This window comes from Myotis nattereri, assembly GCF_964212035.1.
Source record: "Myotis nattereri genome assembly, chromosome: 6".
Classification (NCBI taxonomy): domain Eukaryota; kingdom Metazoa; phylum Chordata; class Mammalia; order Chiroptera; family Vespertilionidae; genus Myotis; species Myotis nattereri.
The window spans coordinates 63,251,594-63,267,791 of NC_138081.1; the positions used below are offsets into that span (position 1 = coordinate 63,251,594).

General features: G+C 42.5%; 1 protein-coding gene across 1 annotated transcript in view; it reads left to right on the top strand.

Annotated features, from left to right (window-relative positions):
- Nucleotides 1-16,198, top strand: part of CDC40 (cell division cycle 40) — a 53,944-nt gene that overhangs the window by 2,076 nt on the left and 35,670 nt on the right. Inside the window, exon 2 of the mRNA XM_081094032.1 lies at nucleotides 13,856-13,942. Coding sequence (XP_080950158.1) covers nucleotides 13,856-13,942 — 87 coding nt within the window. The remainder of the gene's footprint in view (nucleotides 1-13,855; nucleotides 13,943-16,198) is intronic.

Genomic DNA, 16,198 nt, shown 5'->3' on the forward strand with positions numbered 1-16,198 from the left:
AAAAAAAGTAATAGAGACTATTTTGAACTGAACAATCAGGGAAATAATATTATTCAGAACTTGTGAGGTACAGCCATGGCAATATTTAAGTATAGTCTTAAATACATGTAATAGAAAAGAAGAAAGTTAGTATGGTAGGCATCCTCTCTTTTGGATTACTTTTTTAAAATCATTCCATTCTTTTCCTATACTCACTTCTAACTTATGCCCTCAATTTCTGGTAAGTGGTTAGTCCTAAAACTTAAAACATGTCTGAGTTGATACCTTTGCCTCTTAGTGAACAGTGCAAGAACTCTTCACTTAGCTATTATTGTCATTCTTTTAAAACTCAAAAGATGACAGCAAGTGAGTCTGATTCTTGGCATCTCATTATGCAAGAGATCTGTTTCTGCCTGTATGCATACTTAAGAAGGTCTTTAAGTGAGGGCTAGCTGGTGGCAGCTACTTTGTTTTAGTTTGTCGTTAAAATGCTTTTATTTAACCCTCTTTCTTGAAGGGTATTTTCACTGGGTTGGGTTTGCTTAGTTGACCAGTATATTCTCAGCATATTTAAAATACTCTGTCTTCTGATCTTTATTGTTACTGATTGTTACTGATAACAAGTCAGCTGTTAGTGTAGCTGTTTTTCCTTTTTCTTTTGACTGCTTCTAAGACACTTGCCCTAAACCCCTTTTATTTGGGGGGTATAGTTTCATTACTTATATTCATTTTTGCATACACACTTATGGGTATCTTTTGATTTGTCCTGCTGAGAATTTGCCAGGTTCCTTCCACTGTGAATTAGTTAGTTGGGAGTGCACATCTTCAAACATTTCCGGAAAGTACTCAGTGCTTATCTTTTCAAATATTATTTTAGTCCTCTTTTCTCTTATTCTAGAATTCCAGTTTAACATATTTGTGTTTTCCAGTGTATGACAATAACTGTTTTTGGTTAAAATTTTATTTTAAGCTTGGCCGTCAGCGTTCCTCAGTGGTTGAGTGTTGACCTATGAACCAGGAAGGTTACGGTTCGATTCCCAGTCAGGGCACGTGTTTGGATTGTGGGCTCGATCCCCAGTGTGGGGTGTGCAAAGGCAGCCAATCAATGATTCTCTCTGATCATTGATGTTTCTGTGTCTCTCTTCCTCTCCCTTCCTCTCTGAAATCAATAAAAATATTTTATTTTAATGCAACATTGTCAGATTTTACACTTTGGAAATTATGTAATGAGCCCTATTGGATGGTAACAGTTGCTTATTAATTGACTTTAAAGTTAAAAAACTAAAGCAAACCTGGCTTTCTCTCATTTCAGTTAATAACTTACTTTTCACCGATGTATCCCTTGCTTTAGTATAGTCTACATGAGTAAAATGAAAATTTTGTCTCTAATTTTGAGTATATTTTAAAATTTCTTCTTCGTGGGTGATCTTTCTCTTATTTGTGAGCTTCAAATGATAGCCCTGTCCCCCTGCATTTGTTAAGAGCCAAACTCAAAAAAATCCTATCTAATAAAAGAGAAACATGGTAATTAGCCGTACCTCCGCTACCCTTCCCATGGGCTAATCAGGGCAATATGCAAATTAATTGCCAGCCAAGATGGCGGCCGGCAGCCAGGCAGCTTGAAGCGAACATGAGGCTTGCTTGCTTCAGTGACGGAGGAAGCCAATGTTCCCCGCCTGCCGCTGCCGGCCTCTGAGCTTGCAGTTTGAAACATTGTTACAAATATAGAAGCTAAACAAAACCCCAGAAACCTGCTTTCAGCCAGCTGGGATCTCAGAGCTGGAATTGATACAGTGTTTCAGTTATAGAACCCAAACAAACCAGATACCTGCTTTCAACAGCGGAGGCCTAAGAGCTGGAGCCAAGCCTCAAAGCTAAAGCTGGCCCAGAATTTTAAAAAAAAGAAAAAAAGGAGCGGTTGGGAGCTTCAGTCACCTGCCAGCCTGAAAATAGCCCTCAGCCCTTCACCCAGACTGGCCAGGCACCCCAGTGGGGACCCCCACCCTGAAGGGGGTGTGACCAGCTGCAAACAGCCATCAGCCCCTCACCCAGGCTGTCCAGGCACCCAAGCGGGACCCCCACCCTGATCCAGGACACCCTTCAGGACAAACCAGCCGGCCCCCACCTGTGCACCAGGCCTCTATCCTATATAGTAAAAGGGTAATATGCCTCCCAGCACCGGGATCAGTGGAGCCGAGAGGCCTCCCGGCACCGGGATCAGCGTGACGGGGCAGCGCCCAAACCCCCTGATCGCCCTGCAGCTCTGTGTGTGACAGGGGGCGGGGCCACAACCTCCCTATCCACCCTGCTCTGTTCGTGACGGGGAAGGCGCCCCAACCCCCTAATCAGCCCTGCTCTGTGCCTGATAGGGGGGGAGCTCCCCAACCCCCTGATCGCCCTGTGGCTCTGTGGATGACACGGTGCGGTGCCCCAACCCCCCCCCCGCCCCGCCCCCCACGGGCCCTGTTCTGTGTATGACGGGGTAGAGCCATAACCTCCCCATCGGCCCTGCCCTGAGTGTGACAGGGTGCGGCACCCCAACCCCCTTCTCTGCCCTGCTCTGGGTGTGACGGGGTGGTGCCCCAACTCCCCTATCAGCCCTACTCTGTGAGTGACGGGGAGAGCTCCCCAACCTCCTGATCGACCCTGCTCTGTGTGTGGCAGGGGGCAGCGCCCCGACCCTCTGATCGGCCGGCTCTTTATGTGACAGGGGGCAGCGCCCCAACCCCCTGATGGGCCCTGCTCTGTGCGTGACAGGGGGCAGCGCCCCAACCCTCTGATTGGCCCTGCTCTGTGCGTGACGGGGTGGCGCCGCAACCTCCCCATCGACCCTGCCTTGAGTGTGACAGGGGGCGGTGCCCCAACCCCCCAATCGGCCCTACCCAGAGCGTGGCTGAGGGTGGCATCGAAACCTCCCGATCCACCCTGCTCTGTGCATGACAGGGGGTGGTGCCCCAACTCCCCAATCAGCCCTGCTCTGAGCCTGACCAGGGACTGCACCTAGGGATTGGGCCTGCCCTCTGCAACCCGGGAGCAGGCCTAAGCCAGCAGGTCGTTATCTCCCGAGGGGTCCCAGACTGCGAGAGGGCACAGGCCTGGCTGAGGGTCCCCCCCCCCCAGGCCCCCTGAGTGCACAAATTTTTGTACACTGGGCCTCTAGTCTATATATATAAAAGCCTAAGCGGCCATTATGACCGAACAACTGGAATGACCGGTCAACCAGTCACTATGAGACGCATTGACCACCAAGGGGCAGACACTCAATGCAGGAGCTGCCACCTGGTGGTCAGTGGGCTCCTACAGCCAACCTCCTGTGGCTGGCCAACCTCCCCCGGTCGCTCACCCTGTACCTCCCCCAGGCTGGCAGGCTCTGATTGGCCCAGCCCCAATCGGGACTGGGCAAGATGGCCCCGATCGGCCCTGATTGCCAGCCAGGCCTAGGGACCCCACCTGTGCATGAGTTCGTGCACCAGGCCTCTGGTATCTTTATATGAATTTCGGTTCTTTTATCTCATCCACCTACACTCCCATTTTAGGAAGTTTATTCATTTCTACTTTCTTGGGGGGGGGGGGGAACAAAACTATACCATAAATTAATAAATGGTTTATAATAATGAAATGTATTTATTTCTGCTTTATAGTTTATAAAGTGCTTTTACATCTGTTTTCTTATTTGTACAATAGTAAGAAATGTGAAAAAGACTGGAAAATAAATATCATGTAGTTTTGTTCTCAGTTTTCTTTGAGTCAATGAAAGATAAACTTTCAAAACTTATTTGACTCATAGGATCGGCCCCTCATTTACTGCACTTTAATTTATATGGATTAAAACTGAATAGAAATCCTTTGTAATTCTGCGGTAATTTCAATTGCATGCCTAACTATTATTGAACTCCTCATGGGTTTTAAAACAAAGTTGCGGTACTGTCCAAGTTGTTCAAATTAATGTAAAATTAATAACTATGTTCTAGAGGTCTCTTCAGTTTATGTGATTTGAGGACCCAGAGACTGGGACCTATTTCTATGTTGTATTAGTTGCCACTGTTGCATATGTAAAGAGTAATTATTTTTAAATTGTACTTTGAATTTAAAGCTTGGTATCTCATGGTACTCTAGTCAAATAATTAAAGTTTAGAATACCCTTAATTGGAAAGATCTGGTAAACCATTATTTATTATAAAGTGATCTGGCAACTGTATTCTATGAAATCCTTTGGGGAGGTATCAATGTGGCCTCTTGTTAATTTAAGCAATTTATCACTACAAGTTGAATATTAAGAAATAAAGCATTTAGGAGAAACTAAGATGGCGGCATAGATAAACACCGGGAAATTGCCGCCTCCCACAACAATTGAAAAATACCACAAAGGACAGAGCAGACATCATCCAGAACAACAGGAAGGCTGGCTGAGTGTAAATTCTACAACTAGAAGGAAAGAAAAGCACACTGAGAGCCAGAGGAGCTGCGGAGGTGAAGTGCAGAGGTACGGCGGCTCGTGCGCGCGCGGGGAGGGGGTGGCACCTGAGGACGCGGCTGTTTTTTTTTTAATCACAAGCTCCCGACTGCTCTGAACTCCGGTTCCGGGAAGTCTCTGGGGACCCAGGACTCATATGGGGAGAAGCTGGACTGTCGGGCAGCGGGCTAACTTGAGTGCGGCTTTCCCTCAGAGGTGCTTGCAGCAATTATCGGGTCACTGAGATGCGCGACTCCTTAGGAGAATCAGCCATAGCTACTTTCTCCGCCCTTTGACTCCCTGAGACCCCGCCCCACCCAGGCTGCGGCAGAGGCTTTTGCATGTGAACGTACCTAACTGCAGCCGAGCCAGGCAGACCCGGAACTTCCAAGAGAAGGCCCAAGGCCCCGCAGCAGCTTGCATTGCTTCACAGATGAGCCTCTTCGTGGCTCCTGCTGTGTGGCCTCAGGCAGAGGCTGAATTAGCACCTCCTTAGATCCAAGAGCCACTGTACCCAGTGGTCAGAGGGGGACCATCCAGACTGCAACTCCTCAGATCCATAAGGGACACACTCAGGGAGCAGACTCAGTGAGCACCAAAGCCCCACTGAAGCAAGTCTTGCCCCAGAAGGGTGTCTTCAGCACAGAAGTTCTCCCACTTCAGACACAGCTGATTCTCACAGCCAATTGGCCTGGAGGTCAATTCCTCCCAGTGATCCTACAACAACCAAGGCACCAAGAGTGCACCAAGAGTGTCCACCTCAGGTAACTGGGGAGGCTGAGCCACTGGGCCCTACAGGACACCTGGAGCGCAGGGCCACTCTATCAACACAGGGAAGCAGCCAAAATGCGGAGACAAAGAAACAGGTCACAAATGGCAGAAATGGAGGAAAACAAACGACTGGATATAGAGTTCAAGGCCACGTTTATAAGGTTTTTCAAGAATTTTATGGAAACCGCCGATAAATTTAATGAATCCCTCAATAAGTATAGTGAGACCATGGAGGACATGAAAAAGGACCAACTAGAAATTAAGCATACACTGACTGAAATAAAGAATAATTTACAGCGATCCAACAGCAGACAAGAGGATCCCAAGAATCAAGTCAAATATTTGAAATACAAAGAAACAAAAAATACCCAACCGAAAAAGGAAAAAGAAAAGAGATTCAAAAAATATGAAGATAGTGTAAGGAACCTCTGGGACAACTTCAAGCGTACCAACATCAGAATTATAGGGGTACCAGAAGGAGAGAGAGGGCAAGATATTGAAAACCTTTTTGAAGAAATAATGACAGAAAACTTCCCCCACCTGGTGAAAGAAATGGACTTACAAGTCCAGGAAGCGCAGAGAACCCCAAACAAAAGGAATCCAAAGAGGACCACACCAAGACACATCATAATTAAAATGCCAAGAGCAAAAGATAAAGAGAGAATCTTAAAAGCAGCAAGAGAAAGAAAGTCAGTTACCTACAAGGGAGTACCCATACGACTTCTCAGCTGATTTCTCAACAGAAACCATGCAGGCCAGAAGAGAGTGGCAAGAAATATTCAAAGTGATGAATAGCAAGAACCTGCAACCAAGATTACTTTATCCAGCAAAGCTATCATTCAGAATAGAAGGTCAGATAAAGAGCTTCACGGATAAGAAAAAGCTAAAGGAGTTCATCACCACCAAACCAGCATTATATGAAATGCTGAAAGGTATTCTTTAAGAAGAGGAAGAAGAAAAAGGAACTCTTAGCATTTGCCACAGCATGGATGGAACTGGAGAGCGGATAAATACCACAGGATCTCACTTATTTGTGGACTATAATGAACAACATAAACTGATGAACAAGGACTGATCCAGAGACGGAGAGGCATTGATTGGACTGTCGGGCCTTGGAGGGAAGGTAAGGGAGGGTAGGGGTAAGGGGGAAAGATCAACCAAAGGACTTATATGCAAGCATATAGGCCTAACCAATGGACATGGACAACGGGGGGGGGGGGGGGGTGAGGGCATGAGTGGGGGGGGGTAGAGGGTAACGTGGGGACAAGGACACATATGTAATATCTTAATCAATAAAAAATATATTAAAAAAAGAAAGAAAGCATTTAATTTAGTTTTTATGCAGTTTAAGCAATTTGTTTATAATCTTTTAACTTTATAGTACTGGGTTTTGCGACTGAGCCCTAGGCAAGATGTCATCTCTAATCAATGAAGATTCTAGTATGCATTCTAGGATAATATCTGTGTATTATCTCTTAGGTGGCCCAGCTTTGGAACCCCCTTCCTTAAGAGCCTTACTGTGAAGAACATCCCTCCCTGCCTCCTACCTTCAGGAGCTGAAAACCCAGATTCTCATTCTCCCAGTTCCCTTTAAGGCCCATTACTACGGTTTAGGCTCAGCCAGACAAATGCATCCATCTAATCTAAAGCTAATCCACAAAGAAGCAAGGAAATATTTCTAAGTGGCAGTGGTAGCCAACATTATCTAGTTTCCTGGTCTAGTAATTTCAACAGCACCATCCAGTGGCAGCCATAGCATTGGTTTTCAGAAATAGTGAACTGTTGTCTTCACTGGACTGGTTCTGTGATATGATTGGTTTAGAATTGTGATTCCATCTGTATATTCAACCCTTCATCTCTGCCTGTTTCCCCAAGCTGATTCTCCACCCTTCTTGGCGATGCTAAGAGAAACTTAGAAGGATTCAATACTGTTTAATCAGCCTGTGATGGTTTCAGTTGCTTGCAACTAAGAACCTGGGTGATACTCTGCCCGCAATTTTGTTTGTTGCTAACTAGGTCTCTTTGACATCATTATGGTTACTTTAAATTTTTCCCCTTTTCATTTATTCTATTAGTGCTTTGGGGCAAGTGCCAGAATCTTGTTAATACTTAATTCACAGAGCATTGTAAGGATTGTATGAGGTAATATGTTTACTCCACTCCTGGCACTAATGTTCAGTACTTTTTCTTTGTCAGTACTTTTTTTTTATAGCACTTACCCTCTTCTAGAAAAATATATATATATATATACTAGAGGCCTGGTGCACAAAAATTTGTGCACTCGGGTGGGGAGGAGGGGGTCCCTCAGCCCGGCCTGTGCCCTCTCGCAGTCTGGGACCCCTCGGGAGATAACGACCTGCTGGCTTAGGCCTGCTCCCGTGTTGCAGAGGGCAGGCCCAATCCCTAGGTGCAGCCTCTGGTTGGGCTCAGAGCAGGGTGGATTGGGGGGTTGGGGCACCGCCCCCTGTCACACTCAAGGCAGAGTCCATGGGGAGGTTGCGGCGCCACCCCCTGCCACGCACAGAGCAGGGCCAATCAGGAGGTTGGGGCGCTGTTCCCTGTCACGCACAGAGCAGGGCCCATCAGGTGGTTGAGGAGCTCCCCCCTGTCACTCACAGATGTTCCCACTCTTGAATAAATTAAAACAATTTTTTTCTTTTAATTTAAACTTTCTTCTATAACTGTTTTCTTGTTACTTAAAAGATAGTTTTTTTTTTGAAACTGCTTCCAAAGCTTTTCAAGCTATATATGTCCTTGGAATTAATTTATAAATAAGAATTAAGCCCGGCGGGTGTGACTCAGTGTTTTAGCATTGACCTATGAACCTGAAGTCACAGTTTGATTCCAGGTCAGGCCACATGACTAGGTTGTGGGCTTGATACCCAGTACAGGGGCGTGTAGGAGGCAGCCTATCAATGATTCTCTCTCATCATTGATGTTTCTATCTCTCTCCCTCTCCCTTCCTCTCTGAATCAGTAAGAATATATTTTAAAGAGAGAGAGAGAAGAGTATATATGTTTGTAAATAAGAAAACATGTATTTGATGCTCTTAGAAAGTCTTATTTTCTTTCATTAAGACTTGTGCAGTATAGGGAACTCCATAGGTTCTCTTAATTTGAAGAAAGTTAGAGGGAAAGGTACTAATTCAGAGTTCCTTGGGAAAATGTGTCACATATATTTTTTATGTTTATTTTTTTAAAATCAAAAACTGAAATATTTTCTATTCAGAAAATATATTTGGATCTAAATATCTTCTATAATTTTAACCCTAAAATATCAATTTAAATATTTTAAAAATGGTTTGGATGTTTGCTTTTTAAATAAGTTAGGTTGCTGGAGTTCTACATGTTACTGGATCACCTGGGGTAATTTTCTGATTGGAAAATTAAGAATTATAGTCAGAGGGGAGGACATGAGAATTTTTAAAGAACATATTCAATTTACTTTAGAAGCTGAACCTCTCTTATCATGTGACTTGTTTTGTATGTTTGTTAAACTATATTATCACATAAGCATTGCTGCTATTGGCACAAACAGTGACAGTTGATTCGGGTCATCTGAATGTCCACTGTCTGTTTTAATTTGTATGTTCGTTTTGACTCTGTCATATGCTCAATCTTCAGTTGAAGTCATTAGAACATATTATTTTTGCCTGCTCCCTATTTTACGTTGGAAATATTCTTTTTTACCCAGACGGACCTTAAGTTTGATGTAAGGGATTGTTTCCGTTGCCAAATTTTTTCTTCCTTGCCAAGTAAGAGAGTTGTGAACTCTTCTGTGATGCCCTCCCCAGGATATTTGCAGATGTGGTTGGGAAAAGTCATTTCATCTCCGACCTGTGCATGTCAGGTGCTGGGGTCCCCGGGCTCCCGCCTGCCCCAATTGCCTCGGGGATCACGCGGCCAGCCTGCGCCCGGACTCCCGCTCGCCCCGATCACCGCGGGGATCACGCGGCCAGCCTGCCCCCAGACTCCCGCTCGCCCCGATCACCGCGGGGATCACGCGGCCAGCCTGCGCTGGGCTCCGTTCAGCCCGATTGCCTCAGGGATCACACGGCCAGCCTGCGCCCGGGCTCCCACTCCCCCCGATTGCCGCGGGGATCATGAGGCCACAGGCCACCAGGCTTTCTGATGGCTGCCTTTGCCCGCCCCCATCTCTTGCCTGCTGCCTGGGTTTCCGATCACCATTTTTCCATTCTTCCCCTTTCGCCTCCCATCATTGCAGGATATGCAAATTAGCGCCATCTTTGTTGGTGGTTAACCGCCATCTTGGCTGGCAGTTAATTTGCATATAGCCCTGATTAGCCAATGGGAAAGGTAGCGGACGTACGCTAATTACCATGTTTCTCTCTTATTAGATAGGATACACACACACACACACACATATACATATATATATGTATATATATATATATATTCACTTTATTATATTGGTTATTGTCTATATCCTCCAGTAGCATATAAGCTCTACAAGGGCAGGGATCTTTGTCTATTTCAATGGGCCTAGAGCAGTGCCTAGCACATAGTAGGCACGCAGTCAGTATTTGTTAAATGAATAAGTCTGAAGTTATGGTACTTGTTTTATGAAGATGTCGGTGCCCCTAACTACACAAAGAAAATAAAAAGACCAACTGTGACTCCCTACATCTTTACCCTCTAAACATCTGTCACCTATCAGTTCTTATCTTTGTCATCGCAATTCCATCTCAGAGAGAGCTCCTTCCGTTTCAGAGGCTCATCTTCTAACTCTCCAGGATTCCCTTCCCTTCCACCTCTTCCGTACCTTTGATTATCCCTCCTATTCATGTGTTTCTCCCTACTTGCTCCTTTCCTCTAGCCTATGACTGATTAAGTAAATCTTTGACCTAGTCTTTTCTTATGGAGAGGAAAAAACAAACTTAATTTCACCCTGAAAATCCTTCAGTCTGGCACCCCATCTCTTCTCTTCTTTATCACCAAATGTCTTGAAAGAGTAAACATTATTACTGTCTTGTTTTTCTAAATCCTCAGTTATACCTCTGCCCCTTGCAGCTGGCTTCCCACCCCACCCCACTACCAAAATTTTTCTGGCAAAGGTTTTTGTGACATGATTGCCAAATTCAGTGATTCTGGTCAGCTTTCATTCTATTTAATTATCTATGGATTTGACTTTTCTTCAATTTCATTAACAAATACTTTTTGAACATGCACTGAGTGCCCTGTATTGTACTAGGCAGTGAAGATATAAAGTGAAAGTAAAGGTCATGTGCAGTAAATATAGTAAATATCACAAATACTATAAGGAGTTATGAAAAACATTTCTTAGGACTGTGTACAAAAAGCAGTTTTTCTGAGTCAGAAGGAGGAAAGGTATCAGGAAAAATAAGATGATGACATAGTGTCATCATCAGAAGGTTAGCCTCTAGTGATAATAAAGGGAAATACATAATGAACAAAGAGTAACATTGCACAGAAAGCATGCAAGTGCTTGATATTTTAGAAAATCAGCAATTGGCCTAATATGGCAAAAGTGAGGGATATATTAAACTTGATAAGGAAGTATTAAAATAGGCCAGGCAAGATGTGATGAAGCCCTGCGTAGGATAGTGGTGGCTGGGATGCTGAGAAGGGATGGTTGGAGTTGCTGGAGAAATAGTGCAGAGATAGAATAGTAAGACTCGGTGGCTCTTGATTTGTTAGTGACGGAAGGCTGAGTCATGGAATGATATCTGTTTTAGACACAGCAAAGAGTTTGAGTCTGTGGAACATCCATATAATAAAGTTCAAAGTTAGATATGTGGAGCCAGAGGCCAGGATTGTGGTCAAGGATAAGTTTCGGGTAGAAATTGAAGTCATGAGGAGGATAAGATCGGATAAAGATATGGACAGTTTTGAAACTAGTGGGAAAGGAAGTTTCAATGGAGTCAGACCTGAAGGACTCTACCTTTGAGAAGTAGAGAAACTAAATTGCCTGTTTTGGTGAAGGGTGCTTTAAAAGATGTAAAATTTTGGCTTTGGTCGGGTGGCTCACTTGGTTGGAGCATCGTCCCATACACCAAAAGGCGGTGGGTTTGATTCCCCATCAGGGCACATACCTAGGTTGCAGGTTGTATCCCTGGTCAGGGTGCATATAGGAGGCAACCAATTGATGTTTCTCTCTCACATTGATGTTTCTCTCTCCCTTCCTCTCTTTCTAAAAATCAAATATACATATGTATGGATATGGATAGATATATATGTATGTGTATAGGTATATAAACATATATATCTATCCATCCATCCTGAGGTGAGGATTTAAAGTAATAATAAAATAAAAGATGTAAAATTTTGGAACAATATCTGTGTGCCTGTGGTGGTGTTTCTCTTATCAGTTTTGTAGTCTTTGTTCATTAACTGGTCTAATGCTACCAGATCTTCATTTGTCAGTGGCATTGCTTCTGCTCCAACATTACTGTCAATGTCATGATATCCCACCTGTTTTGTAAAATTTGCAAAATCACTTTGCATTGTCTATTGACATATATCCTACCATCAGCAAGAGACTAACAGAATAAAAATGGTGGCATGTTAGGAATAGTTCTAGCTGTTGAGGACACATTTGTGCATACAAAATCCAACTTTTGTAGCTTATATTTAGTGGAGGGAGGTATACAATAAATATGTATGTCAGAAGGTGATACATGTACTGGAGATCATTAAAGCAAGGTATTAGAGAAAAGTAAAAAAAAAAAACAACAAAAAAAACTCGTTAAAGACCTGATAGAAGAGAGAACAATCATGTGGGTATCCAGGAAAAGAATATTCCAAGAAGAGGGAAAAGTCCAGAGACCCTGAGGCAGGATTGTCCTTTGGTGAATTCCAGGAGTAACAAATGATCCCATGAGGCTGTAGTGAAGTGGGCATAGGCAGGAGCAAGATGGAGACAATTTGGAGTGGAAGGGAGCGGGAGGGACAGATCATGGAGGGTAAATTCAAATGTCTCATCTTATAATAGCATTTTGAAATTCCAGCTTTCCTGAAATATAATTCACAAATTATATGTAACTTCCTTAAAATTTTCAAAATAAAACTTCATTGAGTGCGGAAGGTACTGGAGGGTTTAGAGCAGGGGTGGGCAAACTTTTTGACACGAGGGCCACAATGGGTTCTTAAACTGGACTCAGAAGAAGGAGCTGCGGCCGAGTTTCCCGACGTTGCCATGTTAACACTGCTGCTGGTGAAGGAGCGGAGGGGAGAGCAAGAGAACCCTCCGCTCTTTCGTCTCCGCAGGCGGGATAGAACAGCCAAAGGGGCTGGATCCGGCCCGCGGGCCGTAGTTTGCCCACGGCTGGTTTAGAGCAAAGGAGTAACATAATCTGGTGACTATTTTAAAATAATCACTGACTCCTTATGAAGTGAGGCTGTTGGCGGGCAAGGGACTATTAAATTAATCCAGGTGTGAGATCATAAATTGGACTGAGGTGAGAGTGAAAGAGGACTTAAAAAATGGTTGAATTCTGGATGTATATAGAAGGTAGAGGAGTTGCTGATGGATTGGATATAGTACTAGATGATGTGAAAGAAAAAGGAGTCACGGATAATTCCAGGAATTTTTGCATGAGCAGATGTAGGGATGGAATTGCAACTAACTTAGAGAAGGTTGGAAGGTGTCCTGGGGGAAAGGGAGACCAGAAGTTCTTCCCTTTTGGACATATTAAGTGTGAGATGGAGAAAAGATTTCGAATTGAAGGATAAATACACAAGTCTCTAAAATTCAGGGCAGAGGTCCAGACTTAAGATACCAATTTGAGAATTGTTATATTTGTAAGAGGTGGGGTTACACAAAAGAGAGACTATCAGTAATCTGTAGTGGAGATGAGATTTTTATGTTCATTAAACTGGAGGATGAATTTAAGAAGGTTGAAACATTAACATCCTATTTAATAAAGAGGAAATATGCTAATTGACCCTCACCGTCGCAAAGATGGCGGCACCCACAGCCAATAAGTAGGGAATATGCTAATTACTGCCACGCCCTCAAAGATGGCGGCGCTCAGCCCCCTCAGCCCCGCCTCATGCTCCTGCCTCTGCGAGTCCCTCAGTCTCCTCGGTCCCAGGGCCTTCCCCTGATGGCCGGGTCGCCTCCCGCCCCTGAGGGCTCCTGGACTGTGAGAGGGGCAGGCCGGGCTGAGGGTCCCCCCCTCCAGGGCATGAATTTCATGCACCAGGCCTCTAGTAGATTATAAGACAAGGTTCAGATTTAAGTCCTGTCACTTTCTTTTCTTTAATTAGCCCCTAAGCAATGCCATCTGGGTATATGTTTAATAAAGATTGCTGAATAAGGAGCGCTTCTCCTGAATTTGGAACTGGAAGATTAGGTCTTTTTGAGTTAATAAAAAAGAGGAGTTAGATTCTTAATTTAAGGCTTTGAGTACTGTTAACTTATTTAGAAATTTTTTATTTATTCAGATGGGATAAAGTCAGTATTTTTTAAGGAAAAAAAATTTTGTTACGCACTTTAACCTTTATACCTGTATATATTACTTTTATTAGTCTTTGATTAGAATTATTAATTATATGGCACTGACATAATAATCATTAAATTGGTGTTAAAATGGCTAGTGAGACCTTAATGTAGTTTTAAAATAAAACAATTACTTGTCAGATCTTTAATGTTCATTTGGTTTTCTTTCAGGAAGATTTGGAGACTGGAGTTCACCTTGACCCTGCTGTCAAGGAAGTACAGTATAATCCTACCTATGAGACCATGTTTGCTCCTGAGGTGAGAAAACATACTATATGTAAGATTCTACATTTTGCTAAACTATTTAAATTATACATAGGTAGATAAACAGTCAGTGAATTTTTCAAAGTTTTCTCACAAAAATATATTATTTAAGCTTTTTAGAAAATATATCCTGTTATATGTAAACTATATCTCAATTTTAAAAGAAAATAAAATATATCTTTCTATTCTCGAAAACTTTGAATTGTGTATTTGCTTTTGTGAGAATACTTTTTAAAAATCCACTAAGGATTTTTATCTACCAACATACACCTATCTGGTAGTGTGGAGCTACGTCTTTTGAAAAAAGGAAATCTCAGAATATCTGATTCTTAGATATAAATTTAGTTAACATCTTCCTCTCAGTATTGATGAGAGAGTATTACAAATTAACCTTAAGGGGAAAAGAATTTGGTTTCTTAACATCATCACTGCATAGTATATTATGAAACATCTGGTTACAAACATTGCTGTGCTGAATATTAAAAGAGGTATTATACTGATGTGGTCACGGCTTGAAAGTAGTCACAGTGTTTATTGCCTGCTCTGAGTAAGACATCTTATGGATTCTTTTTTCTATATAATGATAATAAATGGTGATGAAAGCCTTAAAGAAGGTGAGGGAGGAAGAAAAGAGTGAAATTTTTCACTTAGGAACATTTGTAGAAAAGATCAAATTTCTAGATATTTTGCCTTTAAAAAAGGAAAAAGAATGCTTGATTGACAAAATAGAGATGCCATAAAATGGTAATTATAAAACACACAAGAAAAGGTTTATTAGGGTCTTTAAGAAGGAAGCACTTTAAAAAGCTAAATCTTACTGTATCTTGGTAGGCAGCGAAGAGGTACTTTCTAATATTTTTCATTTTTTTAGTGTATAGTCATTGGTGTTTTATTTTTTGGTGTTTGTTTTTATAAAGCAGAGTCATAAATCTATTCCACATAATTTGCCTGTGTAGGTTTCTGTAGTCACTCAAATTATGGTGATTGAAATATTAGCACAGCTAATGATGTCAATGCCAGTATTTAGACAATGCTCTAGTTCTCTGGGTATACACAAAGCAAAATTCTCATTCTCACACTCCGAAACTATAGCACATTTTAAATTTTATTCCATTATTTTTTAAATCCTTCCAGCCTGTTGAACTATAGACTGTCCCATATTCCTCAGCAACATTTTAGCCATCACATTGAAGAGAGGTTGTATATTACATACTAGAGGCCCGGTGCAAGGATTAGTGCACCAGTGGAGTTCCTCCATCTGGCCTGTAGGAATCAGGCCGAAACTGGCTCTCTGACATCCCCTGAGGGGTCCAGGATTGCGAGAGGGCGGCACTTGGGTGATGCATCCCGGAATTAGGCTCCCTCCTTTCTGGTTCTGGGTGCATCCTCCGAGAACCACAGCTGTCAAGTCACGGCAGCTCGGCAGCTCCAGTGTTGAGCGTCTGCCCCCTGGTGGTCATTGCATGTCATAGCTACCGGTCAGACAGTCGCTTAGGCATATATATGTGTGTGTGTGAGTGTGTGTGTGTGTGTGTGTGTGTGTGTGTATATATATATAGAGAGAGAGAGAATAGATATGCTTCATGAGTTTTTAAATGAAAAGTATTTCAATAAAATAGGATCACTGAATTCAGAAAGTGAGAAAATTTGGAAGTAATGTAGGATATGACATTCCTATGTTGATACACTAGTACATATATAAATTAGTTTGTGGTAGAAACACTACAGTGCTTGTCAAAAATTTAAGAAAAGAGTAAGACTGAAAAGTGAAGAAAAATTACAATATTTCCTGGTTGCCAAATGAATTGTCTGTGACATAACAGATTATTAACTTTGAATTTTATGACTAGGATCTATATAACTTGGCAAAGTCTGGAAAGGTATTACCAGGAACTTTGCTAGATGAAATTCAAGTTCTCCTATTTGAGGAGCCTTTGCTAGAAACAAAATGTAACCCTCTCCTCAAGCTAGTTTTACCAAGAAGATATGCTAAGTGTATTTTTTTTTAAAGATAGAGACCAGATTGTTTCCTATAGTGCCTCGAAAGTACTATTCAGGTTTAAGGAGAGATTACATCTGGTTATAAAGATAAGAAAAAGTTCCATGGGAAAAATAGTATTTAAAGTAAGCAATCCAGGTTAAGAACATGAGATTTGGAGTTAGACTGCTTTTTAGGTCTTGTGTGACCTTGGATTATCTTAGTTTTCTCATTAGGTAAAATGAAGATAATTTTTACTTTACTGAGTTATA